Source organism: Vombatus ursinus, unplaced genomic scaffold (assembly GCF_900497805.2).
Source record: "Vombatus ursinus unplaced genomic scaffold, bare-nosed wombat genome assembly UNPS02014168.1, whole genome shotgun sequence".
Classification (NCBI taxonomy): domain Eukaryota; kingdom Metazoa; phylum Chordata; class Mammalia; order Diprotodontia; family Vombatidae; genus Vombatus; species Vombatus ursinus.
Genome location: NW_020953946.1, coordinates 3482333 through 3509364, shown reverse-complemented (window position 1 = coordinate 3509364; position 27032 = coordinate 3482333). Strand labels below are relative to the sequence as shown.

At 37.7% G+C, this 27032-nt stretch overlaps 1 protein-coding gene across 5 annotated transcripts in view; it reads right to left on the bottom strand.

Moving 5' to 3' along the window:
• The window catches only part of CYFIP1 (cytoplasmic FMR1 interacting protein 1), a 178005-nt gene that overhangs the window by 51593 nt on the left and 99380 nt on the right, over positions 1–27032 (bottom strand). For all 5 annotated transcript variants that reach the window (XM_027859446.1, XM_027859445.1, XM_027859444.1 and 2 more), the window contains 3 exons: positions 25385–25504; positions 21543–21742; positions 5503–5590 (listed from right to left, as the gene is read on the bottom strand). In XM_027859446.1, the coding sequence (XP_027715247.1) occupies positions 5503–5590; positions 21543–21742; positions 25385–25504 (408 nt within the window). The remainder of the gene's footprint in view (positions 1–5502; positions 5591–21542; positions 21743–25384; positions 25505–27032) is intronic.

The window sequence follows — 27032 nt, the reverse complement described above, 5'->3', positions numbered from 1 at the left end:
TCACTGGTCTATGTGGGGGAGGTGGAATACTCCTTGCTCCCCAATGCCATTTCTAGATTCTCACCCTCCATCATTCAGCAACCCCTCTTCCTTTGGGGTTCATGCTATTCATATCTATCACCCAATCAAAATCCTGGTAGATGTGGTCTACAACATTGCTGTGGTCATGACCCTACATGGGGTCATGAAAAATTTGGCAACAGTAAAAAGTTTCTGAATGTGCAACAACCAAAAATTAATTAAAAATGCAACAAGTAATTAATCCGAGGTGTTTCTGGCAGCACCATGTTGCCCATGTTGCATCCTTCACTGCAGCCTTGGTTCTGAATAGAAAGCAGGTGCACTTTATACTGTGCATGCCCTCAGGCCACACAATGCCAATGAATGCTGGTGAAACATGAAAAGGGGTCTCGAAAAGGGGTCTCAAGTAGAAAAAGTTTAAGAAGCCCTGGCCTACAGAACTCTCCAAGTCACTGTCCTTCCTTCCTCAATGAATTCAGTACCTGGCTCATAATTTTTCTCTCCTCCTCAACTCCTGCCCTGACACTGGGGGATCTCAATATACATACTGATTCTCTCTCAAATACCCTAACCAATCAGTTCTTAAACCTACTTACTTGCCAAGAGCTACCTTAGCCACACACAAAGATAGTCAATACCCTTGATCTTGCCATCACCCAGAAACGTGCCACCTCTATTTTTAAGAATTCTGAAAACTCCTGTATCCAACCACAATGTACTAGCTTTTGACCTCTCCTTCTGCCTTTTCTTACAAAAATCCTACTCTTCATCTGAATCATGACATCCAATAGCTTGACCCCTCAATTCTCTCCCTGGCCATTTCCCCACACACTAGCTGCTCTCCCTTCTTCTCCCCATCTTGACCCCTTGGCGAATCTATTAAACTCTACACTGTTCTCTCTTGAATCCCTATCCCCTTTATCATATCACTGATTAGATCTAGCCAAGACTCAGTTTGGATCACTTCCATCATCTGTCACCTTCACTCCTACGCACATACTACTGAATGAAGGTGCAGAAAAATGACATAACTGTTGTGGCTGAGTCCACTATAAATTTCTGTTACATAATTCAATTAGGCCCTCACTGCTGGTAGGTAATCCTTTTATACCTCCCTATCAATTTACTATCCCACTTTCCACAGCAGCTTTTCTAAACCTTTCCATCTCCCCTCAAGCCTCCCACTCTCTCAGCTAAGAATCCTGTCTCATATTTTACTGACATTGAGGTCATTTGCCATGAGCTCCCTCTTCTCCCCTCTTCCTCACCTCCTATCATTCAGGTGCCTTGTACCACGATCTCCTCCTTCACTCCTGTCTCACATGATGAAGTTACCTTTCTTCTTGGCAAAGTGAAGACCTCTACTTGTTCAAATGGTCCCATCCCATCTATCTCCTCCAGCAGACTGCTGCCTCTGTCATGCCCATTCTTTCACTTATTTTCATTCTCTTCCTCTCATTTCCTACTGCCTACAAACATACTCATATCTCCCCCATCCTGAAAAAAACCCTCACTCAATCCTTCCACCCTGCTAACTACTGTCCTATTTTCCTTCACTTGTTGTAGCTAAACTCCTTGAAAAGGCCTTCTACAATAGGTGTCTCCACTTTCCTCTTACTTTCTTCTTCTAATCTCCTACAATCTGGCCTCTGGCCTTATCATTCCACCTAGTGCTATCTCCAAAATTACCAACGATCTCAGTTGCCAGGTCTAATGGCCTTTTCTCAATTCTTATTCTCCTTGACCTCTCTGCAGCCTTTGACACTGTTGATCACTCTCTCCTTGATACTCTCTAATCTCTGTTTATGGAACACCACTCTCTCCCAGTTCTTCTCTGTCTCCTTTGCTGGATTTTCCTCCAGACGACACCCTCTAAACTATTCAGAGTTCTGTCCTGGGCCCTCCTCCCTTCTCCCTTTATACTACTTCAGCTGGTGATCTCATTAGCTCCCATGGATTTAATTACCATCTCTGTACAGATGATTCTTAAATCTACCTTTCTTGTCCCATTCTCTCTGCTGACCTCCAACTCTCATCTCCAACTGCTTTTTAGATATCTCAAACTAGATGTCCAGTAGACATCTTAAACTCATCATGTCCAAAACAGAACTCATTATCTTTTCCCCTAAACCCTCCCTGCCTCCTATTTCCTATTACTATAGAGGGCAATGCCATCCTTCCAGTCTTCCAGTCTCTCAACCTAGGAGTCATCCTGGATTCCTCACTGTCTCTTACTACTCTTACCCCCAATATCCAATTTGTTCCCAAGACCCGTCCATTTTACCTTTACATCATCTCTCCAATATGTCCCTTTCTCTCCTCTGTCACTTCCACCACTCTAATGTAGGTCATCACCTCCTACCTGAACTTTTTCAATGGCCTGTAGGTGGGTGTACCTGCCTCAAGTCTCTCCCCACTCTAATCCATCTTCCATTCATCCACTAAAGTGATTTTCCTTAAGAACAAGTCCAATCATGTCACACTCCACCCTCCCAGTTACTTAATAAACTCCAGTGGCTCCCTATTGCCTCCAGGATCAAATACAGAATGGTCTGTTTGGCATTCAAAGCCTTTCATGACCTAGCTCCCTTCTACCTTTCTACCTTACTCTTCACCGCGTAGTTTTTAATCCAGTGCCTCCCGGCTGTTCCATAAACGAGACATTCCATCTCTCAGCTCTGGGTATTTTCAACGGCTGTCTCCCATGTCTAAAATGTTCCATCTCTGCCACTCTGCTTCTTACTACCTTCAAATCCCAACTAATATCCCACCTTCTACAGGCAGCCTTTTCCAACCCTTCTTAATTTCAATGTCTTTCCTCTTTTAATTATCTGCCACTTATCCTGTACATAGCTTCTTTTACACATATTTGTTTCCATGTTGTCTCATCCGTTAGACTGTAAGCTCCATGAGGGCAGGGAATACCTTTTGCCTCTTTTTGAATCCCAACTTTTATAGCACAGTGCCTGAAACATAATAGGCACTTCTTGTTTGGTCATTTCAGTTGTGTGTGACTCTTCATGATCCTATTTGGGATTTTTTTGGTAAAGGTACCGAAGTGGTTTACAATTTCCTTCTCCAACTCACTTTTTACAGATGAGGAACTGAGGCAAAGAAAGTTAAGTGACTTGGCCAGGGTCACACAGCTAATAAGTGTCTGAGACCAGATTTGAATTCATGAAGACAGTCTTCCTGATTCCAAGCCCAGTGCTCTATTCACTGAGCCACCTAGCTGCTCTATTGTTTTGCTATTTATTGAATGACTGATTGACTTAATCCACGTAAGCCTCAGTTTCCTCATCTGTAAAAAGGGATAATAATAGCTCGTATCTCCCAGGGTTGTTGTGAGGACAAAACAAGATAGTATTTGTAAAGCACTTTGCAAACCTTAAAATGCTATGCAAATCAGCAATTATCATTATTAATCTCCCCGGTGCCTAGCACACACAGGTAAATGTTTGTGGATTAATTAAAAGAGAAATGAAAGAAGGAGCGAGCTCTGCAGAAGATTCCTATCTCTATAATCAGTGCTCAGGTAACCTGGAGCACCACCTGGTTGGTCATAAGAAGTACAGACGCATCAGCAATTCTGACTGTGTGCACTTCCCCTCAAGCCTATGGTGTTACATCATGCTTTAAAGGTAACCCCAAGTCCTTGAAGATTATGGGCTCTAGAGCACAACACAGGAAAGGTTTGAGGTCCAGACCTACTAAAGGTCTGTCTAACTACTGCCTAGCCAAGGGCACAGATGTTCATCAGCTGCAGGCTGGCCTCCAAGGAGTGTTAAATACTTTTGGCCTCAGTAACACATAAAGAACATCTACTGCTTTTGGAGGGAGGAAATCTCTGTACATGAAAGCACAGATCCTGGATAGCATGTACTTACATGAACATTCAACCCAGTTTCAGAAAACACTTTCCTCATAACCACCCTGCACGGTAAGAAATGCTAGTATCCTTAGCTCCATTTTCCAGACAGTGAAACTAAGGCTCCAACAAGTAATATGATACATCACACATCAACATTATTACAGCTAGTATTACAACATCATACAGCTAGTATTACACAATATTACCTCCCAATAGTACAAATCTCTTTCTGCTATGTCACTCTGCTTTACCTTTACTCTTGAAGAGGTTCAACAGCTCCTAAAGTAACGTACAGCCTACAAGCTAGAAATCCAGCCCGTTTCACAGGCTCTCCAAAGCCTCTTGTTGAGAATAGACCCAGTTTCTTCTCCAACCTTATATTAGATTAGGAAAACAAATCATAGGAAAGTTTTTGTTTGTTCAGTTGTTTTCAGTCATGTCTAACTCTTCATTTTCTTGGCGAAGATACTAGAGTGGTTTGCCATTTCCTTCTCCAGCTCATTTTACAGATTGGGAAACTGAGGCAAACAGGGTTAAGTGACTTGCCCAGGGTCATACAACTAGTAAGCGTCTGAGGCTGGATCTTAATTCAGGTCTTCCTGACTCCAGACTCACCTTTCTATCCACTGAATCACCTAGCTGCCCCACAAGAAAGGTTATAACCTTCAAAAGTTTCAGAGGATCTATTGTTGATCATAACAATAATGTATGAATGATGGTATTTTAAAAGGAAAAGAATATTCAAACTCTGGTAATTAAAAGTTACTATTTGAAAATGTCTATCTCTTTGAAGTTTTCAGATAAGTAAGGAAAAAGAAATATTGCCAAAATGACTAAGGAGGAATAAAAATGTAACAGTACAGCTATCTACCTCCAAAGAAAGAACTGATGGAATCTGAATCCTTATTATTCTTGGTTCTTTTGATTTGCATTTACTTTTGCAACATGGCTAATATGGAAATGTTTTGCATAATTGAACATGTATAATCTATATTAAAATTGCTTGCCTTCTCAAGGAGAAGGAAGGGGAGGGATGGAGGGAATGAATGGATAGGGAACTCCAAATTTTTAAAAAAATGAATGTTAAAAATTTTTGTTCCCATGTAATTGAGAAAAAAATAGAAAGAAAGAAAAGAAAAAAATCTAACTATAACCCTCTTAGAAATGCTAGTGTGGTCAAGGGACAAGAACATTGTCCACATTAGAAGTTTCTCATGTGACCCTAAGGGAGAAGTACTTACAGCCATGGAGAAATGTGTTTTACCCTCAAGTGCAAATAAATTAGTGGAAAAGTAAGGGGCTTTATAATTTTATGGTTTTTACCAAATTTCAAAGTAACTACTACTCATTTTCAACTCTGATTTGCAACTGCAAAACCTAAAAATCACTTTTTAAGGATTATTTCTAAGCCAGATGCTAATAAGATGGAAGAAAACTATACTTTCAACCTTATCTTTCAAGTACAAAGAGCTACAACCACACCAATTTTAAAAAATCTTGGACTAGGTGCGCAAAGATTAAAATTAGAAACTTATTTCACTGTTAACCCACAGATTTCTTTCCAAAGGCATAACAATAACATTAACAACAACAACATCATGGTGGTCTACCTTGGATCCATGAAGATACTGGGGCTGTGCATTAGGCTGCTTATCTCTCTGAAATTCCTGAGAAAATGGTAACACTGTCCGAACAAATCTAAAAGAAAAAAAATTACAAATAATATCATTAAAGGAAAAACCTTTGAGCCGAGGAGCTTCAAAATTTAGAACCTTTTTCCACTAATTAATCCTCACAGTTCCACTAAAGAATGAGTAGAGTAACAAAAACAGCTCACACAGTATAATGTTTTCAGGTTTGCACAATGCTTTATACAAAATACCTCTTTACTAATTGCTGGCCAATTTGGGCTCAGAAAGGGATATTTAGGAAAGTGGAATCATCAAGTTAACTATATCTATATACAAAGGGAGGATTTGAACCAAGGCTTTCTGATCCTAGAACCTGTATCATGATATCTATCTATCTATCTATCTATCTATCTATCTATCCATCTCTCTCCCCCCCTCTCCCCCTCTCCCTCTCTCCCTTTCTCCCTCTCTCCCTCTCTCCCTCGCTGCTAGATGGCAAAACTGATGGAGTACCCGGCCTGGAGTTAGGGAGACATCTCCCTGAGTTCAAATGTGGCCTCAAATACTTATGTGACCCTGGGCAAGTCACTTTACCCTGTTTGTTTCAGTTTTATCTGTAAAATGAGATGGAGAAGGAAATGGCAAACTACTCCAGTATCTTTGCCAAGAAAACTCCAAATGGGTCACAAAGAGTTGGACACGAATGAAATGAATAAACAACAAAATATCTACTATGACACTACTTCCAGGGTCAAAAGGCCCAAGTTCAAATCCTCCCTCTGAAGTTTTCTATCTCCAGTAAGTCAGTTAACCTACTGGGTTTCCCAGCTTCCTCACCTGCAGAATAAGGGGATTGGCAAAGTGTCTCTAAGTTCCCTTTTAAAGCCTAAATCTACAATCCCAGCAAATAATCAGTTGTCAAGGACTTACAAAAAGGGACTGAACATAAAGACTACATTCAACATGATTTTATCTTTAATGATCCACAAAATCATTCATTTTACCAAAGTACTTCAAAATCATTATTACGTAAAAATTTCTGTTACACTTCAGATAATAACAACACATTTACATTTACATGGCAGTTTAAGTTCTGGCTTTTAGAATTTTGAAGAACAAGCCTTACTGTACTCCTTTTCCCCAGGTCAAGCATCCCTTGGGCATTTTAATTTATAGGACAACTAGTGCCCTGACAGGTGGGGTGGTAATGCAGGGTGGGACGAGGAATGCTGGGGAGCTCTGAACTCTACAGATCATTCTTTAAGTCCCTCTAAGATATCAAGGCTGCAAGAAACAATGCTTCTTCAGTTTCAGATGCAAGTGATCAAAAATCTTTTTTTCTTCCCAACCAAAGGATAAGTATTTCAAGGGTATGGACAATCTCTTATACAATGAGTAGACACTCAATAAATATTTATATTGGTTGATTACTCAATAAATTGTTCCTCAATCAAAACAGATTCTAGGGGTAGCCAGGTGGTACAGTGGATAGAGCACCGGCCTTGGAGTCAGAAGGAGTAGAGTTCAAATCCAGCCTCAGACACTTAACACTTACTAGCTGTGTGACCCTGGGCAAGTCACTTAACCCCACTGCCTCACCAAAAAAAAACCAAATAAACAAAAAAAAAGATTCTACCTGAACTAAAAATTGAAGAAGGAAACAGAATTTAACAAGCATTTACTGAGTCACTACAACCTACCCAGCACTGAGCTACGTATAAAAATCAAATACTTTTTGATAGGAGCTTACAATGAACTAGGGCAAAAAAAAGTAACACATACAGTTATGTATAATAGTATATCAAGAAAAGAACAGATATAATAGATACATTGTTGCTGTTAAGTCATTCAATTATTTCTGACTCGTGACCCCCTGGACCACATTGTCCATAGGGCTTTCCTGCAAAGATACCATTTCCATCTCCAGATTAAGGTGAATAGAGGTTAAGTGACTTGCTCAGGGTCACACAGCTAATAAGTGTCTGAGGCCACATTTGAATTCAGGTCTTCCCGATTCCAGGCCCAGCACTCTAGCCACTGAGCCACCTAGCTTCCTCATAATAGATATAATGTATCAAGAATAGAGTAGAAAAAAATAGATTAGTACATATTCAAACAGGCTCAGAAACAGTGAATTTTTAAAGACACTGTTTTCGTAATAAAATAATTTCAAATATTCTGAGGCTTACATGAATATTTCAAGGATCTGTGGTTTCATCAGGTTAGATACATTTTGAATCTAGGGAGCTCACAATCCCTGCCATACCTGTGTGAATTGTTATGGCCCCTCAACAAACCACCTGGTGGTCAACCTTCTGGTACAGAGCCTTTTCTAAATGTAGACACAGGCTGGCCCTCACATGACACACAGCCTTTCCGTCCGGGTAAGGACCTGCGAGTGCAGGCACCACACGCTCATAGCACTCAGGAGCCCAACGTCATCATGATTAAGAAAGGGCTTCTACAGAGGCCAGTAAGACTAGCTCAGTGTTTCCCAACCTACACTGTAAGGAACCTTAAAATACTCCAAGGTGTTTTTTTTAATTTTCTTGAATGAACTTTATGCTGTTACGTTAATGAGCCTTAAAAATAATAATTTTAGAGGATTTAAAATAATAATAATAATAGCCCCTAACATTTATACAGTGCTTACTACGTGTCATAATATCTCATTTGATCCCTCACAACAACTCTGGGAGGTGGGTGCTATTATTATCTCCATTTTACAGTTGAGGAAACCGAGGCAAACAGAGGTTAAGTTACTTCCCTAGGGTCACACAACTTATAAGTATCTGAGTCCAAATTTGACCTCAAGTCTTCCTACTTCCAGGCAACCTTTCTGCCAAAGCTTAGTTTAAAACGAAAGGTTCTACCCACTGGACTAGCAAATAAATATAAAATGTGACTCTAAATCAAAACCCTATTTATTACACTTAGTTTAAATAAAAGACTTTAAAGCCTTTAAAAAAAAAAGCTTACATTTGGAATGCTCTTACGGCACTCAGAAAAACTTCTGTCTTTAATCTATTCCAACCAAGTATCTCAGAACTAGTCACAGAATACTGGCATAGATGGTGTTTGTCACAGACATTAGAAATACCCAAGAGAAAGTATTTTTGGTAATTCCTGATGGATAATAATTCAAATTGCCTTACCATACATAAACCACATTTTAAAAAAAGCATATCGCATATGCCATCTTGAGTTTCTTTGACTTGTCTGGATAGCTAAGATTTAGGGGACAGAGTAGGGAAGGAGGAGCAAGGACTTCTTGTTGAAAGAAAACAAACATGACTTTAGGCAAGTAACTTAAACTTAATGGACCTCTTCTACAAAAGCAAGATGAGAAAAGATGGGGAGTCCTTATTCTTTTTTGGTGTCATGGAAACCTTCTGGCAGGCTGGGAAAGCCTATGGGCTCATTCTCAGAGTAATGTTTTAAATAACTGAATGAAATACTATATTTCAGTTAGATGTTAGTGGAATTAAAGATGTAATTTCTTTCCTGAGTTCATACCAGGTGAAATCTACCCATGGACTCCAAGGTTAAGATCCTCTGGGCCAAATGATCTCTGGCTCCAACCTTGCATGACTCAACGTTTCTAATGAAACAAATTCCACAGACTTACAGAATGGCTATTCACCTTTAAATAATTTCAATTATGTGCAGTTCCGTAAGGTTTGTTAAACTACATGCCTGCTACCTGTAGGCTTCATTTTAGAGCTAAAAATAAACAAAATTGAGGAATTAGTCTCTCAGAGAGAGGTTGGTTAATACAGCAAATACAATGTGACTTTCAAAATACTCATGGAAAAATCCATTTGTTACAGAGATTATAATTATGTCTAAATTCCTAAAATAGCATTGATCCCAGGTTATTCCACCTATTACTACAGAGCAGGCTTTTCACCATTTTTATCTTTTATACTACATCACGAAGATAAGCCTTACATTAACTTGAATCCTAGTAATAAGCAATGGCCTACAACTATTTCTCTATATACTATTTCCCCCTACATTGCCTCTCTGAAATGTCACTGCCCTCTCCTCCCTGACATGAGAAAGCACCATCAAATAAAATGACCCATTTAAAACTGATTACTGTAACACATATCAAATCTGGCCAGATTAGTGAGCAGTACATGTAATCCATTAACAATTTTCCATTTAGTTTCAGCATTAGGTGAAATGGGTTACAAAATATGATGTCTGTCTGCATCAAGGAGGAAAGGAGGTTAGAGGAATAATGATGGTAAGAATGAAAACTAACATGTACATAGCCATGGCACTGTGTGCTAAGGGTTTTACAAACATTATCTCACTTGGTCTTTACAATAACCCTGCAAGTGCTATTATCTCCATTTTACAGATAAGGAAACTGAGGCAAGCAGCGGTTAAGTGATTTGCCTAGGCCAGGGGTCTGGGGAACCTGTAGTCTTGAGGCCACATATGGCCTTCTAGGTCCTCAAGTGTGGCCTTTCAACTAAGTCCAAGTTTTACAGAACAACTGCTTTGATTTAGGGGATTTGTTTTGTGAAGTCTGGATTCAGTCAAAAGGCCATACTTAATTAAGGACCTAGAGGGCCACAGGTTCCCCCACCCCTGGCCTAGGATCACACCACTATTTATGAGGTCAGATCTAAACACAGCTTTGCCTGACTCCAGACCAGGCCCTCTATCTACTGTACTATCTAACTGTCCTAGGAAATCAGTTTGTTGGGAAAGAGTGGTAAGCTGACAAAGGGGTGTTGGACTGGCAGTCAGTTGGGTCTTTGGTTCAAATCCTGCCTCTAAATCAAGGATTGAAAGCTATAAACTCCAGTGACTCGCTACTTCTCCAGCCTTATTGTATATAACTCCACAAACTCTGTGGTATTGCTAACCTGACCATCTGGGTGCTCCTCAAACATGGTGCTCCCTGTCTCACACCTGTGTTGCCTTTTTACAAGCTAGGTCCATCACCTGTGGGATGATTCTCTCCTCATCTCCACCTTCTGGGATCCCTGATTTCCTTCAAAGCTCTGGTTGAGAACCACATTCTGAAGGCCTCTTCCCAATCCCTGTAGGGGCTACTGCCTTTTACCAACTCTCACAACAATTACCTTGTTTTTATTTCATAGATGTCTTGCAAATAAACATGGTTTCCCCTAAAAGACTACAAGTTTCTTGAGGGCAGGGGCTATTTCATTTTTTTGTCTCTGTATCCACTGGGCTAAACATAGTGCTTTGTACATAGTAGGCACTTGATAAATGCTTGGGGATTGACTGATCTAATCCATTTGGCCTGCAGTCAGGAAGATTTTAATTCAAATCAAGCTCAGACACTTACTAGCTGTATGATCTTGGGCAACTCACTTAATCTCTGTTGGCCTCAAGTTTCCTCATCTGTAAAATGGGGATAATAATAGCACCTACTTCCCAGGATTGTTTGCAGATCAAATGAGATATTAATTGTAAAGAGCTCAGAACAGTGTCTGGCACAAAGGGATCATTGCATAAATGATAGCTATCATGATGAGCAAAATCAATCCCACAGAGAAGTGAACTATCCAAAGTCACACAGGTATCAGATCACAGAAGGGGAGACCTAGAGCTGGAAGGAACTACAGAAGCCATCTGGTTTAACCTCTTTGTTTTATCATATGGAAACCGAGGCCCAGAGAGGTTGAGTTATTTGCCTGAGGTCACACAGGTAGTGTTAGAAATAGAATTTGAACCCAGATCTTTTGACCCCAAATCCTGCTTTTCCCCCCTACCCTCTTTGAGCTTGTTTCCTCAGTTGTAAAATGGGGTAAATAACATCCACAATACTTGCCCAGGATTGTTGTGAGGATCAAATGCAATAATCTACATCAAATGCTCTGTAAATCTTGGGGAAAAAAAAGAATATACATATACATATATATATATACATATATATATATATATATAAAAAGAGAGAGAGTATATATCTATAGTATATATACATGTATATATTATATGTACACACATATACATGTATATATAACATGTGTGTATGTATATGCTTGTTTATTTATTTTCACATTGTTATAATCCTGCCTTTTCTACTTCTACAGATTTTAAGGGATCTTAGATAACTATTTCGTGGGTAGAAGAAAGAGAATAAAAATGAACCCATACATAATGGATTCGTCTGGAACCAATGAATATTTGTTATAAGAAAATTACTAGGAAAAAAAAATGCACATGGCTATACTCTGCAGTGGGAAAACAACTGGATTTGGAGACAGGAGACTTGGTTTCAATTGCCAGCTCTGCTATAATACCCGTGTGAGGCTGAGCAAGTCATTTGAATGTACAGGGCTCCAGTTTCTCTTCTGTAAAATGAAGGGGCAGAGCTAGATTTTTTTTTAATGTACCTTCCTGATCTATTTCTAGGACCTTGTGATTTTTTTTGCGTGTGGTATTTGTGTTTATGGGCATCCATCTTTGCCCATGGCTCTTAAAATGCCCTGCTGTATGGCCCTCGGTTCAACACAGAGCCAATAAATACAAAAGCATTCAAGGGCCAGAGCAGTCTTGGCTGCCACAATGCCCCAAATCATAAGCAGTGGGAGCATGGAAACACAGAGCTTTCATTCTCCCTAATAAATGGGAAAACATCTTTCCTCAGGAGGGAATATATTTTCTCCAAACAACAATAAAGGCCATTATAACCGGGTTATAAAAATGATTCTTACTTCAAGTAGGATTTGCAATCAAGTCAAAAAGCATTTATTAAGTGCTTACTACATGCTAGTAAGCACTGAGGATACAGTCAAAGGCAAAAACAGGTCCTGTCCTCAAGAAACTTAAGATCTAAAGGAGGAGACAACATACAAATAATTATATATAACTATATATATATATATACACACACACACACACACACATATAGATATACACATATATGTGCACAAAGATACACACATGTATGTATATATACATACACATATATGTAGATGTGTGTGTGGTGTATATAGACATGTATATATGTGTATGTATGCATGCATGCATGTATGTGTATACAAGACATAGACAAGCCGCATTGCAGATAATCTCAAGGGGAAGGCATGAGCATTAAGGGGAACCAGAAAGGGCTCCCTATATATGGTAGGATTGTAGCTGAAGCTTGAAGGAAACCAGGGAAGCCAGGAGAAAGAGGTGAGGCAGGAAGAGAATTCCAGGGAGTTGGAAGGTGGCAGCCAATGAAAAAGACAGGACAGGACAGGAAAAGAAAGGAAAGGAAATGCATGGATGTGAGAGAGTGCCTTGTGTGAGGATAAACAAGGTGGCCAGTGTCATTCCATTATAGAGTGATGTGACAGTAAGGTACATAAAGACAATAAAGGTAGGAAGGGGCTAGGTTATCAAGGGTTTTACAGACAAGAGAGTTTTATATTTGATCTCAGAGGTAAAAGAGCCATTGGAGATTACTAAATAGGGGACTGGCATGGTCAGATCCACACTCCTGGAAGATTATCTTAATTGTTATCAATACTCAATGATGCACTGAATGAAAACACACACACACACACACACACACACACACACACACACACACACACACAATTTGCATTCAACCAGTAAAGAAGTACTGTTTACACCCTAATTCAGGGTAGGAGAGGAAGAAAGATAAGGGGAACGTGTTCCTTTTTTTCCACTTTTTTTTTTTTGAGGGAGGGAAAGTGTCTGGACCTATGATTTCATTGGTATAAGGAACTTCCAGTAAGAAAACCACTCTACTGCACAAACAAAGCCAATGCATCCAAGATTAGGAGGGAAGCCGAAAACTGTGAAAGAATTTTTACAACCAGTGTTTCTGATAAAGGTCTCATTTCTAAAATATATAGAGAACTGAGTCAAATTTATAAGAATACAAGTCATTCCTTAGCTGATAAATGGTCAGAGGATATAAACAGGCAGTTTTCAGAGGAAGAAATTAAAGCTATCTGTAGTCATATGAAAAAATGCTCTAAATCACTATTGATTAGAGAAATGCAAATCAAAACGACTCTGAGGTGTAACACATCACACCTATGAGAATGGCTAACATGACAAAGCAGGACAACGATAAATGTTGGAGAAGATGTAGGAAACACTAATGCATTGTTGGTGGGTTGTGAACTGATCTAACCATTCTGGAGAGCAATTTGGAACTACATCCAAAGAGCTATAAAACTATGCATATCCTTTGACCCAGCAATACCACTTCTAGGTCTGTTTCCCAAAAATGTCATAAAAATGGGAAAAGGGCCCACATGTACAAAAATATTTATAGCAGTTCTTTTTGTAGTAGCAAAGAGTTGGAAATTGAGGGGATGCCCATCAATTGGGGAATGGCTGAACAAGCTGTGGTATATGAATATAATGGAATACTATTGTGCTATAAGAAATGATGAGCAAGCGGACTTCAGAAAAATTTAGAAAGACTTACATGAACTGATGCTGAGTGAAGTGAGCAGAACCAGGAGAACACTGTACACAGTAATAGCCACATTGTGCAACGACTGACTTTGACAGACTCAGCTCTTCTCAGCAATGCAAGGATTTAAGACAACTCCAAAAGACTCACGATGGAAAATGCTATCCACATCTACAGAAAGAACTATGGAGCCTGGAATGCAAATGTAAGCATACTATTTGCTCTCCTTTTCCTTTGGTGTTTTGTTTTATTGCTTAATTCTCATGGTTCCTCATTAATTCTAATTGTTCTTTACATCATGACTAATGGGAAAATATGCTTAATATGAATGTATAAGTAGAGCCTATATCAGATTGCACATTGTCTTGGCGGGGGCAGGAGGGGGTTAGGGAGGAGAAACAGGAGGAGAAAATTAAAAACTCAAAATCTTATGGAAGTGAATATTGAAAACTAAAAATAAATAAATTATTTTTTAAAAAAAAAGAAGAAGAAAACCACTCTACTATTGCATAGAGGCAAGGTTTTTTTTTTTGGTTTTTGGTTTTTTTTGGTTTTTGTTTTTTGCAACTTACAGTCTTAGAAATTTGCCCAAGATACTGAGAACTCAAAGAGCTTGTTCACAGAGTAAGTATGTGTCTGAAGTGGGACTTGAACTCTGGGTCTCAACTCAGAGGCTGGCTCTCTATCCATCACATCACACTACTTCTCAAAATTTTGACTTCTATAGACTTTGAAAAAGAAATAGTACAATTGACAAAAATTTCAAAAACCTAATGTTTGAAATGACAAAGAGGAGTGAATGAAGGAGGAGGAGGGGAAAAGGGAAATAACGGAAGGAAGAAACGTGTAAGACTTCAGTTTATTGATTTCTCATACAAATCATATTAACATACCAATTTCTTTGTCAAAAAAGGGCATTAAAAATGATAGCCACAACCAATTAGAAAAGGAGATGCAAGAACCTTAAGGAAGAAAGTGATTCCTTGAAAATCAAAATTGGGGAAGGGGAAGCCAGTGAAGTTATAAGAGATCAAGAAAATAAATAAATAATACAGAATTAAAAAAATAGAAGAGAATGTGAAACATCTCATAAGAAGAATAACTGCTCTGGAGAATAGATCAAGAAAACATAAGAATAATTGGACTACCTGAAAGCTATGATCAAAAAAATAATCTTGATACAATAATACAAGAAATAATTAATGAAAATTGTCCTGAAGCATTAGAACAAGTGGGAAAAGTATAAACAGAAAAAATACCCCTATTACCACCTGAAAGAGATCCTATGAGGAAAACCTATAGAAATATTATAGTCAAATTCCAAAACCCCCAGTTCAAGGATAAAATATTATGAGCAACAAGAAAAAAACAATTTAAATACGGTAGTGCCATAATTAGAATCACACAACACCTAACAGCAGTGACACTAAAAGACCACTGTATATCAAAAAGCAAAAGACTTGGGGTTCTGGCCAAAAATATCACATCCAGCATAATCCTGAATGGGAAAAAAAATGGACATTTAACGAACTATCAGACTTTCAGGACTTTGTTTCTTTATAAAAAAAAACAAAACAAAACAACCTAAACTTAATAGAAGATTTGACATACAAGAGTCAAGAGAAATATAAGGCACATACCAAAGACTAATTACAATGGACTCAGTAAGGACAGACTGTTTACCTTTTATGTATGTAAAATGTATGTCTAAGATTGTTATTAGTAATTGGGAAGTTCATAAGAAAGATTGAGGTAGACTTGAATATGATATGACTTTAAAAAGTAAAACTGTTTAGGAAGAGCTAAAAAGAGTAATTATTTTATACAAATGAGGTGTGAGAGGAAGAACCAATACAGAGGAATTAGATGGGGGAGGAGGGGTGTTAGTTCTAGAAACCTACTTTCATCGGGAATGGGTTCAAGAGGGAACAATACATATACATCTAGAAGAGTACAAGTCTTCTAAATTCAGAAAGAAATAAAATACTAAGGGGATAGGAATGGGGGAGAGTATAAGAGGGAGAGGGTGAGGGAATAGGTTAAAGGTGGGGTATAGAAGGGTGTTTAGATTAATGGGAATGGGAAGATAGGTTAAGTAATAGGAGGGCAAGGTAAAGAATAGAAGTAAAGTAGAGGAGTTAGGAGGGATAGGAAGGAAATAAGAGATACGCGCAAATGTAAAAACAAAGATCAGAAGTAGAATTTGTTGGAGAAAGTATATGTCTATATATGTATGTATGTGTATATATGTATATGTATATCTATGTATCTATATCCATATATAACTCTAGCTGTGCTTAATTGTCGCCTTTGGGAGGGATGAAGGGAAAAAGAACAAAGTAAAAAGTACACAACACAGAACAAAAGAAAACTAACAAGTAAACAAAGAAAAGATGAACAGCTCTCAACATAATGCATAATATTTATTATACAGACTTTCTTGAAATGGAAATCTCCTATTTATTTTGAATTCTCTCATGTTTTGCTGTGCACATGACATGCTTTTTTTCTTATTTTTTAAGTTTCAATATTTAAGTTTATTATATTTCTTTTTCTTTTCTTATTGTGTATTTAAGTTTCAGTAATTTAAAAAAAAGATAGTTATAAGATTCATTTTGAAGGAACTATAAACCTTCATGAGATTTAGAGACTCTCAGCTCAAGTGAACACCCAAGACGATAAATTGACAATGTAAGTGATAGAGACATCATGCTTCGTGCTTCATCTCTGTATTAGCGCAACAAAATGAAAATTAAAACTAAAAAAAAAAATCACAAAGCAAAGATGTTCCTGAAGGCAAGTCAACTGTAATGCTATATATAAAATTTAATTCCTACATTGTCTCAGAAGGAATTCACGTTCAGTCAACCCCCAGCACAGAGCAGATGTTTGATAAATGTTGGTTGATTGATGTACTAGATACTTCATGATTGAGGTTCCCTCTGACATATAGATCATGAAGCTAAAGCTCTGAAATTAATTATTCAGGATGTTTACACAATCTAAAGTATCTATTAGTGATCTGATCAGTGTTAAGTCTTTAAGTTCCAGAAATTATTTTTGTGGGCTTATAATAATGCCCAACTCCACCTTTAATGGTAATCCATGTAAGCTTTGAGCTGGTTAGAGAGGCTATTGGACTGGTTGGCATGCTGATGATGAAGCACCCAAATGAACAAATCCTGAATATCTGTAGATGAGAAATGCTTCAGAAGCCAATTAGTCTTCCCAATGATTCTACATTTACTCATTCAACTCCTTTTCAGAGACAGCTTCAGTCCTTAGAAAAGTACACAGCAAAGCAAAAAGACTTTTTGGCATATACTTGATTTCAATCATTTCAGAAAACTTTTAAAAACTTAATTCCAGCTCCTCTCTACTTTCTAAACAGATTACAAGTTACTCCTGAAGGCTTTTAACATATTAAGCCCTTCAAAGGCTGAACAAGCACACTATAAGTGATGAAAATTTGGTAAAAGCAGCTGCTTTGTTAATCCAACTATGTTTCTCTTCAGAAGAAACTTGTGGGCTCAGCAAGAACTGAAATGACTGAAGGGAAAAGGATGTTGAGTCCAAAGTTAAAAAAAGGAAAAGTTGTTCTGCATTCTCTAGCATTCCATCCTTCCAACCCCTTTCCATCTTCCACCTCCCTGTTGGCCTGTTTGTCTACTGGATACTAGGTAAAATGATTACTTAAGGAATAAACTAACAACAGCGCTAGAAGATGATTCCTAAATATTTCTAAGTATATGAGATTTCACTGGCCTGGGTACTTACCACATCTACCTGTATCACAAGATCTTTAGGACTTAGCAGATAGTCTTCCAGGGTTGCTGTGATGTAACAATTTGTTACTCCGTGGACAGAAATGAATCTCTCTGAACTTTAGCAAGTGTGACCCCCTTTGAAAACATCAGAGAGGCCTATTCACACAGTCCTTACAACTTGGTAGGATCTTCTAGAGCTCTCTTTGCACTCAGAGTTCCGCTCCATACCACAAGCAGTATTTTAGCAGAAAATATAACCTTTTAAGGTCTAGAAAGCTATCAGGAGTGGCATTTTGGAATGTGAGCATCAATTCTGGGCTTTCTGAAATTTAACTATGAAGATTTTAATAAGACTCTTATCTAGCAATTAATCTTCTTAAATTCTACCTTCAAAATCTGATGACCTGTACTTCCCCCTGGTTTTAGGGCTCACCATTAAAAAAAAATGAGTTTAGATATGGCCTCAGACATTTCTAGATGTATGACCCTAAGCAAATCATTTAATTTCTATCTGCTTTAATTTTTTCATTTTTAAAATGGCGATAATAATAGCACCTACATCCCAGGATACAATGAGATAACGTGTGTAAAGTATTTGGAAATCTTAAAGTGAGATATAAATGCTAGTTATTATCATCATTATTATTTTAGGAAAAAGTGAAATGATGTTAGTAGCAACCTGTTCTATATCAGACTTGCTCTCTAAGATACGTGGGCCTTCAGAAGCAGATAAGAATCCCCCACCCCCGCCCCCACAAAGCTCTTTAATATGCATCTCTGTTTGTCAAATGTCTTTCCTTCTGACAGATATTATAAGTTATTTTTAGGAAGACACATGCGGTAGAGAATTTTACCCCCCTCCTCAAGAGAGAATGCACTTATTGAATCGTCTCTATTTCTCTGAATTCAAATGCTATGGATAGTTTAGCATTTTTCCTAACTTAGCTGCAAAAATGACAATTCTGTCAAGTATCTGAAACATCCAGGCATCTGAAGAAGGGTGATTTTAGAAAGAACCCACACATATGTCAAATAAAGTAGGGAAGAAAAGGCTTTTTTTTTTTAAACTCTAGGGGTGAAATGACAATTGGATGCAAAACCTTGACAGTGCTGGAGGAGGGGAAAGGCCATGCAGATACCATAATTCCACTTGGAAGTCCTCAGGCCGGATGACCATCATTGAACAAAAAAGGGTATGAGCCCTGAATCTATTACTTCAGTGAATTTCTGAACTGAAATAGATTTAATATGTCAGGAACACATGAAATAAAATATGCCACACAGATAGATAGGTGGTATAGGAAATAGTGAGAAGTTTTGGTCAGGAAAACCTGAGATCAAACCCTAGCCCAGACACTTACTGTATGACCCCAGATAAGTCACTTAACCTTGTGCCTCAATTTTCTTCATCTGTAAAATGGGGCTGATGATAATAACACCTACCTCATAGGGTTGTTGTGAGGATGAAAATAAGGTAACAAATAAAGGCTCTTTACACACTTTGAAGGGCTATATAAATTCTATCTATTACTGTTATTATGAAAACTACATAGAATGACAGCTTCTGTGCCCAACTGGAAAGGAAAAAGTTTTTTCCAAATTAGAAGAAAACTACCTCTTGCCCCTAAAAGCAGATACATGCTTTTAGCACACAGATTTAAAAATAATGAGGCTCACTTCAAAGTCAAGAATCATCCCGAATACTTGACACTCTATTAGTGAATTCCTGGCTACTTCTGACCTCATAATTTTCGAGTACCAAATGAGATAATATAGGTAATATATGCAAGCCCTAAGGTGTTATGTAAATGTCACTTTATTATGACTGTTTGTTTCGCTTAACACAATAATGCTGATATGTAAAAGGAAAGTCAGAACAAAAAACCCTAAACATTTGCACAAACAATTTGGATATCTGTTTTAGTTAAGATAGAAGTATTTAGTATAATCAAACATCTCTTCAAAATATTTTCCATGGAACTTAAATTCTTTAAGATGTTAATAGTCAAGGACAAAGAATGGGGTGACCATTTAATGAAGATAACAATTGTATCTTATTCCTCTACTAGTCTTTTAAGATCCATGAGGTTAAGGGTTTTGTGTTATAGGAACTTTTATCAGCAGAATATTTCTACTGTGCCTAGATACAGTGCTTTCCACATAGCAGGGATTTAATCAATGTTTCTTGAAAATCTGAATGAATATTGTGGAATTCTGGCATTGGGCAGGGCATCTTGAACAAAGGTGTGTCGTCTTCCCAATAAGAAAGTGAGCTCTCTGACAGCAGAGGCTGTGACTTTGTACATAGTAAGTAGTTAATCAAGGCTTTATTCATTCATAGCTTGGAGGTGGGGGTGGGGCCCTTCCAACTCTGAGATCTTATAATGACATAAATTTTCATAGTTCAGTTTCATGATAATCTTTTTAGGTCAGGAGTTGATAGAAACCAATACACTGGAAAAGTAATGTGTTGCTGAAATAAGGGACCCATTATCTACCACTTTAGCTCCAGGGACAGCCCTATCTCCCTCATGCCTTTCTGCAAAAGAGGAATGTGGACATAAGCCCAACTTTATCATTCTACCCAATGGCCAAGGCTTATTTGGATCAATTAATTTGGCTTTCATTGTTAAAATCAGATAGAAGTATCTGTAAAACAGAATTTGCTATAATATTTAATTACATTTGGGAACTGAATTATTTCCATTAGAAAATCTAACAGTGACATCTAGAGGTACCTGAAAAAGAAGCCTCACAATGGAATTAATTGCTAATATAAATCTAGTCTCATATACTTTTTTATCCCAAACTACCAGCTCAGCACCACTAGCAGGCTTCTCAATGCAACAAGGAACTCAAGAATTTGGCCAAATCCATCAATTAATCAATCAATAAGCATTTATTAATCACCTACACACCACTGGATGTGCTAGGTGTTGGGGACATATTCAAACAGCTCATAGCCCTGGCAGGGGAGGGGAGTGAAGACATATATTCATTTCAGTTTTAGCTGTAAAAGGGGAAAGAGGAAAATCCCTAAAATTTAACTATGTAAACTAAATTGTCTTCCCAAGCATGCCCAAAGATAGCTCTATCTAAAAGCAAGAAGGGGGGTACAGACATTGAATTAAATAACTTTTCTCCCTAGTACCTTCTATCTTACTCCCTATTCCAATAAAAATTTTAAAAGCTATTACCATTCACCTCAGTAGTTGTGCTAACTGTAATTTACAGAGAGTTGGCATGAGATTGTGGAGTCACTGTTTACTTCTAACTAAGCAATAAACAAAGTCCCACCGAACAGCAAGCCCAAAGGTTCAATGTAAATGCCTTCATAAAGGCAGAGTATTACTCTGAGTTCAAATTATACTTCAAAGGGATTCTGAGTGTTTCAGTGGTAGGGTAGAAGACAAAAAAAGAAATAAGCTTATTATCTGGAGAGGATTAAATGGGCAAGGAAGTTCTGGGGGGTACCATGGAAGAGTAGGGTCACTCCTGGAGAAATCTGATTTTTGAGCTAATTTTTGCTGATAATTGAATATAGAAGACAGGTACAGGGGAAAGAGAACTGGTTTTGGAATCAGAGGACCTTGGTTAAAATCCTGCCTCTGCCACTTTCTTGGGCAAGTTACATAATGTCCCTGCGCCTCAGTTTCCTCAACTGTAAAATAAGAAAGTCAAACTAGGTGGGATCTTTGAAGTTGCTTCCAGCTCTATAACTATGACTCTATAAATGAGTAGCTTAAACAAGTGGCTTCCCATAACTATGTTCCATTTTGAAATCTGGCATGATTAACTTCAGAACACATAAAGTAGACAATACCAACCTGTTGGTAGACCCATTGTAACAGTAGTTTGGGAGAAAGTCATAGTTGAGCTCCCAAAAGACATGAAGAGTGATTCTTCCATATGGTGCTGACACATTATGATTGGCCTCTCGGAACATTGCATCAAAGCTGTCCAAGGTCATGTACTTGCTCAGTAGTTTGTGGGTCATTCGGTTTATTTCTACAAGACCATCCAGCTCCTGACCACAAAGAGATAAAAGAAAAGGTTGAAGACAACACAGAAGATGTGAAACATATAACTAGAATATGGATCAGCATGGCTAATGCAGAAGTATGTTTTACATGACTTCATATGTATAATGGGTGTCACATTTCTTGCCCTCTTAATGGGCTGGGAAGGGAGTGGGAAGAAAGGAGAGAATGTGGGCTTGAAAATAAATAAAAATTTTAAAATAGAACATGGCTTGATATTAACAATAACAATAAAAACCTTAAATTTGTATAGGGCTTTATTAAACAGTTCAACCACCATTTATTAAGAACCTAGATGCTAAGCTTTAAGGATATATATAAACACAGGAAAAAACAATTTCTGCCCTCAAGGGCAATAGTTTATGTAATAGTTTCTAAAGTGCTTAAAGCTCATCTTTTGCGGCAGAGTGAAGGAAGACTTCTTAATCCTAGGTATGAAGGGATAAGTAATATGGCTCTAAGATAATTTGGAAAGGGGAGTTTTAAATCAAGCACATACAGTGGACACACGATGACAAGTGTGAGCCATATGCTTACGTACCTGGCTTTCTTAACCATCAGGTTGGGTTTTGACTTCTCAGACACAAAAAGTTTATTATGCTCCCTAACCTGCCATGACTGGAATTTGTATATGAACTGCCAATAAGCAGCCTTTTAAATTCCTCAAAATCCTGGTCGTAGGCCCTCTTAAATACAGATATTTTAAAGTGCTGTGTGTCTACGCTTGGTGCTGATAACCTACCAGAGTAGGGTGTCCCTCAAGGCCTGTTTTGGAATGACCTACAAACTAAGAATGGTTTTTACATTTGCAAATACACAAATTTGTAAACTCACAGATATAAAAGTCACTTTTAATTTGCAAGCCCTACAAAGAGGTGGGAGTTCAGATTTAGCTTAGTTTAGTTTAGTAACTCCTGCTTTATAAGTTACACTAGATTTAAACACTTGCATAAACCTATTCATATCATATGGAGCTAGAAAAATCACTACTACCAAGATTTCAAGGTAGCTGTCTCTTAATCATATATTATTAAGCAGATTCTGACCCAGATATTAAATTTAGTCTGACAACACAGTTTATAGCTATAAACATAAAGGAAGCCCTTAAAAATAGTTGACTTACCACCGGCTTAAGACAGCTTGCTTACTTCATTTCTTTGTCTTATAGAAATTATGTCTAGATTGTTAGTTCCTTGACAGAAAGGACTTGCTACTTACTGTTCCTTACATAGGACATTATATTTCTGACTAAAATACCTGCAGATATTAAGGAAGTGTCTGAAATGTCCAATTCAATTATGAACATTTCTAGTCTATCCTCGTTGGTATGCTCCTCTAGATCTGACAGTGCCTCACACTCAAAATCTCCCCTGTTGAATTAATATTGCCCTCAGTAGGTTTAAGAAAAACATGGAAATTTCTTTCTGAAAACTGATTATGTATCTTCTAACCAATCTTAGACTATTTTAAAAATACCTAAATAATGATGAAGATGAGGATGAGGATGATGATGATAACAGACATTCAAAATCAGACCTTCAAGCTGATTTACAGGAGAATTCTCTTTCAATGTAATTGGGGGGGGGTCTTAGATCACTCTCCTACCCCACATACAATAAGGAGACTATATTATTAAGAATCACAAGCAGAAAAAGGTCATAAATTTTACCTTCAGTTTCATTAGGAAACCTAAAATTGCTCTATTTCATGGTTTCAGTTGGCAACTAGGTCTCCCTGGAAGGAAAATTTCAAGAAACCCATCATAGATCACTGAAGATGATCCCTCTTTTCTCTCTATGGTCTGTGACTTGCTCAATTCTCATGGTTTCAGCTATCATCTCTATACAGATACTTCCCAGATATGTATGTGTGTATGTCTATACATACCCACACACACACACCCCACTAGTCTCTCTCAAATGAGTCCTGCACCAAAAACCATCTATTAGATATTTCAAACCGAATGTCCCCTGAGCATCTCAAACTCAACATTTCTAAAACAGAATTTATTATTTTTCCCCACAAACTGACTCCTCTTTTAAACTACCTTAATTACTGGCAAGGGGACCACCACCAATTCACATTTATTAAGCACCTATAATGTGCCAAGTATTGTGCTAAGCCATAAGGATACAAAAAGTGGAGCTTACCATCCAATGGGATTCTAATCTTCAACTCTGGAGACACTCCTGATTCCTTTCTTCCTGTTCACTCCATATATCCATTAAGTTTCCAAATCTTGTCATTTCTTTTTCTATATCTCTTGCATATGTCCTCTCATCTCCATTCACACAGCCTATTTTACCCCATCATAACGTCTCACCTGGACTGTTCCAAGAAAAGCTTTCTGATTGGACTTCCTGCCTCGGTTCTCTCCCCATTCCAATCTATCCTTCACACAGCTGCCAAAATTATTTTCCTGAAGCATACTTTGACCATGTCACTCCCCACCCACCTATCCCTCCATCCCCAGTATAATGAAATCTAGTAGTTTTCTATTACCTCCGGTTTTAAATGTAAATTCTTTTTTTAGGCATTTAAAGCTCTTTACAATCTAGCCCCTTCTTATCTTTCCAACTTTTAAACACATTTCTCCCTTCAACATACACTATGCCACTTACTATTCCTCACACAGGACACTATATTTACAACTAAAATATGTGCAGATATTAAGGAAGTGCTTGAAATGTCCAACAACTATGAACACCATTTCTATTTGTATGTGAAAACCAATCTTCTCTTAGGGATAAAGATCTCAGAACTTCGATTAACATAGCAAACAATAGTGACTTCAAAAGAATGATCGCAAAATACACCTCCTGCTTCCGGACAAAGAGATACTGGACAGAGATGGAGAATGAGAGTCGAATTCTCTGACAGAACAAATATGTTGATTCTTTTTGTTAGACAATACATATTTGTTACAAGGAATAACTTATACTTGGTGAGGTCAGGGTGAAGAGGAATAGGTGGACCAGGGTTTAGTGGACTGAGACAGATATGCAAAAGAAAAACATCAATAGAATATTTTTTAAATTAGGAGTAACTAGGTGCTGCAGTGGATAGAGCTCTGGCCTTGGAGTCAGGAGGACCTGAGTTCGAATCTGGCCTCAGACACTTGACACTTACTAGCTATATGACCCTGGGCAAATCGCTTAACCCTAATTGCCTCACAAAAAAAAAATTTATATTTTTTAAATGTGCAGAAGACCACAAAAAAGTTCAGAGAAGGACAGAGAAGTTGTATTATTAACTTTCTGAATTTTATATATGTGTGTGCATAGACACACACACTGCATCTATATACACACACATACGTGTGCATATATTCGCATGTGTGCACATATGGTATTTATACACTTCTTAAAAAACAAATGATACATAATAGAAGTTCACAGTTACTTATACAAGCCTCTTCCTTCTTTTTTGTTTAGCAATGTGCCTGGCACTTACTTAACAAATGTTAGCTGACTGTTGTAATTGTTATGTTTGCAATTTAAAAAAGAAAAATTTTTTAAAATTATATAAAAGAAGAGAAGAGTATGCAACGGCATTACTACTAAAAGAAGCTGGGTCACAGGAATAAACAATATAACCCCAAGTGACTGCCATGGCACAATGGTACTTACAACTATTGAGGTCAGGTCCTCACTTTCAAATCTCCCAATTGCCAGCTCCATCGACTTATACACAGCTGCTGAAATACGCTGGGTAATCAGACGATTGAGGTCTATTGATCTACCAAGAAGCTGAAAGAAAAGTGACCAATTTAAACCAATTAAAAAAAAGTTTTCTAAACATTCTTTAAGAAACCAGTTTAATAGTTTAAATTTGGTTACCACATAAGAAAGAACATAGGTATTTGTATACAACAGTATACAAATTGAGATCATTTGATCATTGAGATCAAGACAGTGAACACTTGTTCTAATTAATGTAGGTGTCATCATCAACACTTTTGTAAGAAAGGCTTCCCTCATAGATCTACTGTTAGAGTCTACCACATGGTGTGGACCTTAATATCTGCAAAAAAAAAAAAGAAAAAAAGTCTGGGAACCTGAAATGGTTAAATGAATGCTGTTGTTGTCATTTGTCCTTTATTTTCTAAGAGGACCAACAATGTCTTTACTTTTACATGAACTGAATTTAAGTGAGGCAGAGGTGAACAAAGTCTTCAGCCTTATTTTCTATTCCAGTCATCAAAGTCCAGCAGCAAGACAAAAATCAGAAGGACCTTGCAACAGCAGATGACCTTTGGCATCTTCATTGTCTGACCAAGCTCTAAGTACTCTACAATGCTTGCTTCAGCTGCATTCATAGGCATTCAAAAAAATTGTTCTAATCTGCCTATTCCATCTGGGGAAGGCTTCACATGCTTGGGGTGGGCATTCCCCTAACTCATGGACAGGTCTGAGGCCTGCCAGTTACCTGCTGGTTACTCTCAACCTAGTTTACGTCACCTGCCAAGATGGTCAAGTGGGGTATGGTCACCGCGCATGAGGTGAGAACTGGGTGAAAGATGGAGTCCTCCTGGATTACCTCAAACACATATATATGCACATAATAGGCACTTAATAAATGCTTTTTGACTTGACTATAAAAGATTCATTTGATTCACAAATGATTCACCAAATTCCTCTTCAAACAACTTTAAATAACACCTCAAAATGAATTCTGGAGTGGCAGAATCCATAAAAGGATAAGATATTCTCAACCTATTAACCTTGTACTACTACAGTTGAGAATCTAATGAATTTTTCTCTTCAGTGAGAAGTGAGAAGAAGTGTATATATTTTTCCATTTGGCCAATTCTGCTTTTTAAGGAATTCTTCTCTTCAGTGGATTTTGTGCCTCTTTTTCCATTTAGTCTATTCTGTTTTTTAAGGTGTTCTTTCTTTGTGCTTCCTTTACCAAGATATTGACTCTTTTTTGTGTGATTTTCTTGAATCATTCTCATTTCTTTTCCCAATTTTTTCTCTGCCACTCTTATTTGATTTTAAAAATCCTTTTTGAACTCTTATAGGAATTCTTTTTTGGGCCTGAGACCAATTCACATTTTACTTTAAGGCTTTGGATGTGGCAGTTTTGACTTTGTTTTCTTCTGCGTCTGTGTTTTGATCTTTCCTATCACCACAGTAACTTTCTATGGTCAGGTCCCTTTTTTTGTTGTTTGCTCATTTTCCCAACCTATTTCTTGACTTTTAACTTTATGTTAAAGTTGGGCTCTGTTCCTAGGGAAAAGGAGGCACTATCCCAAGTTTCATGCTTTTTGTGCAG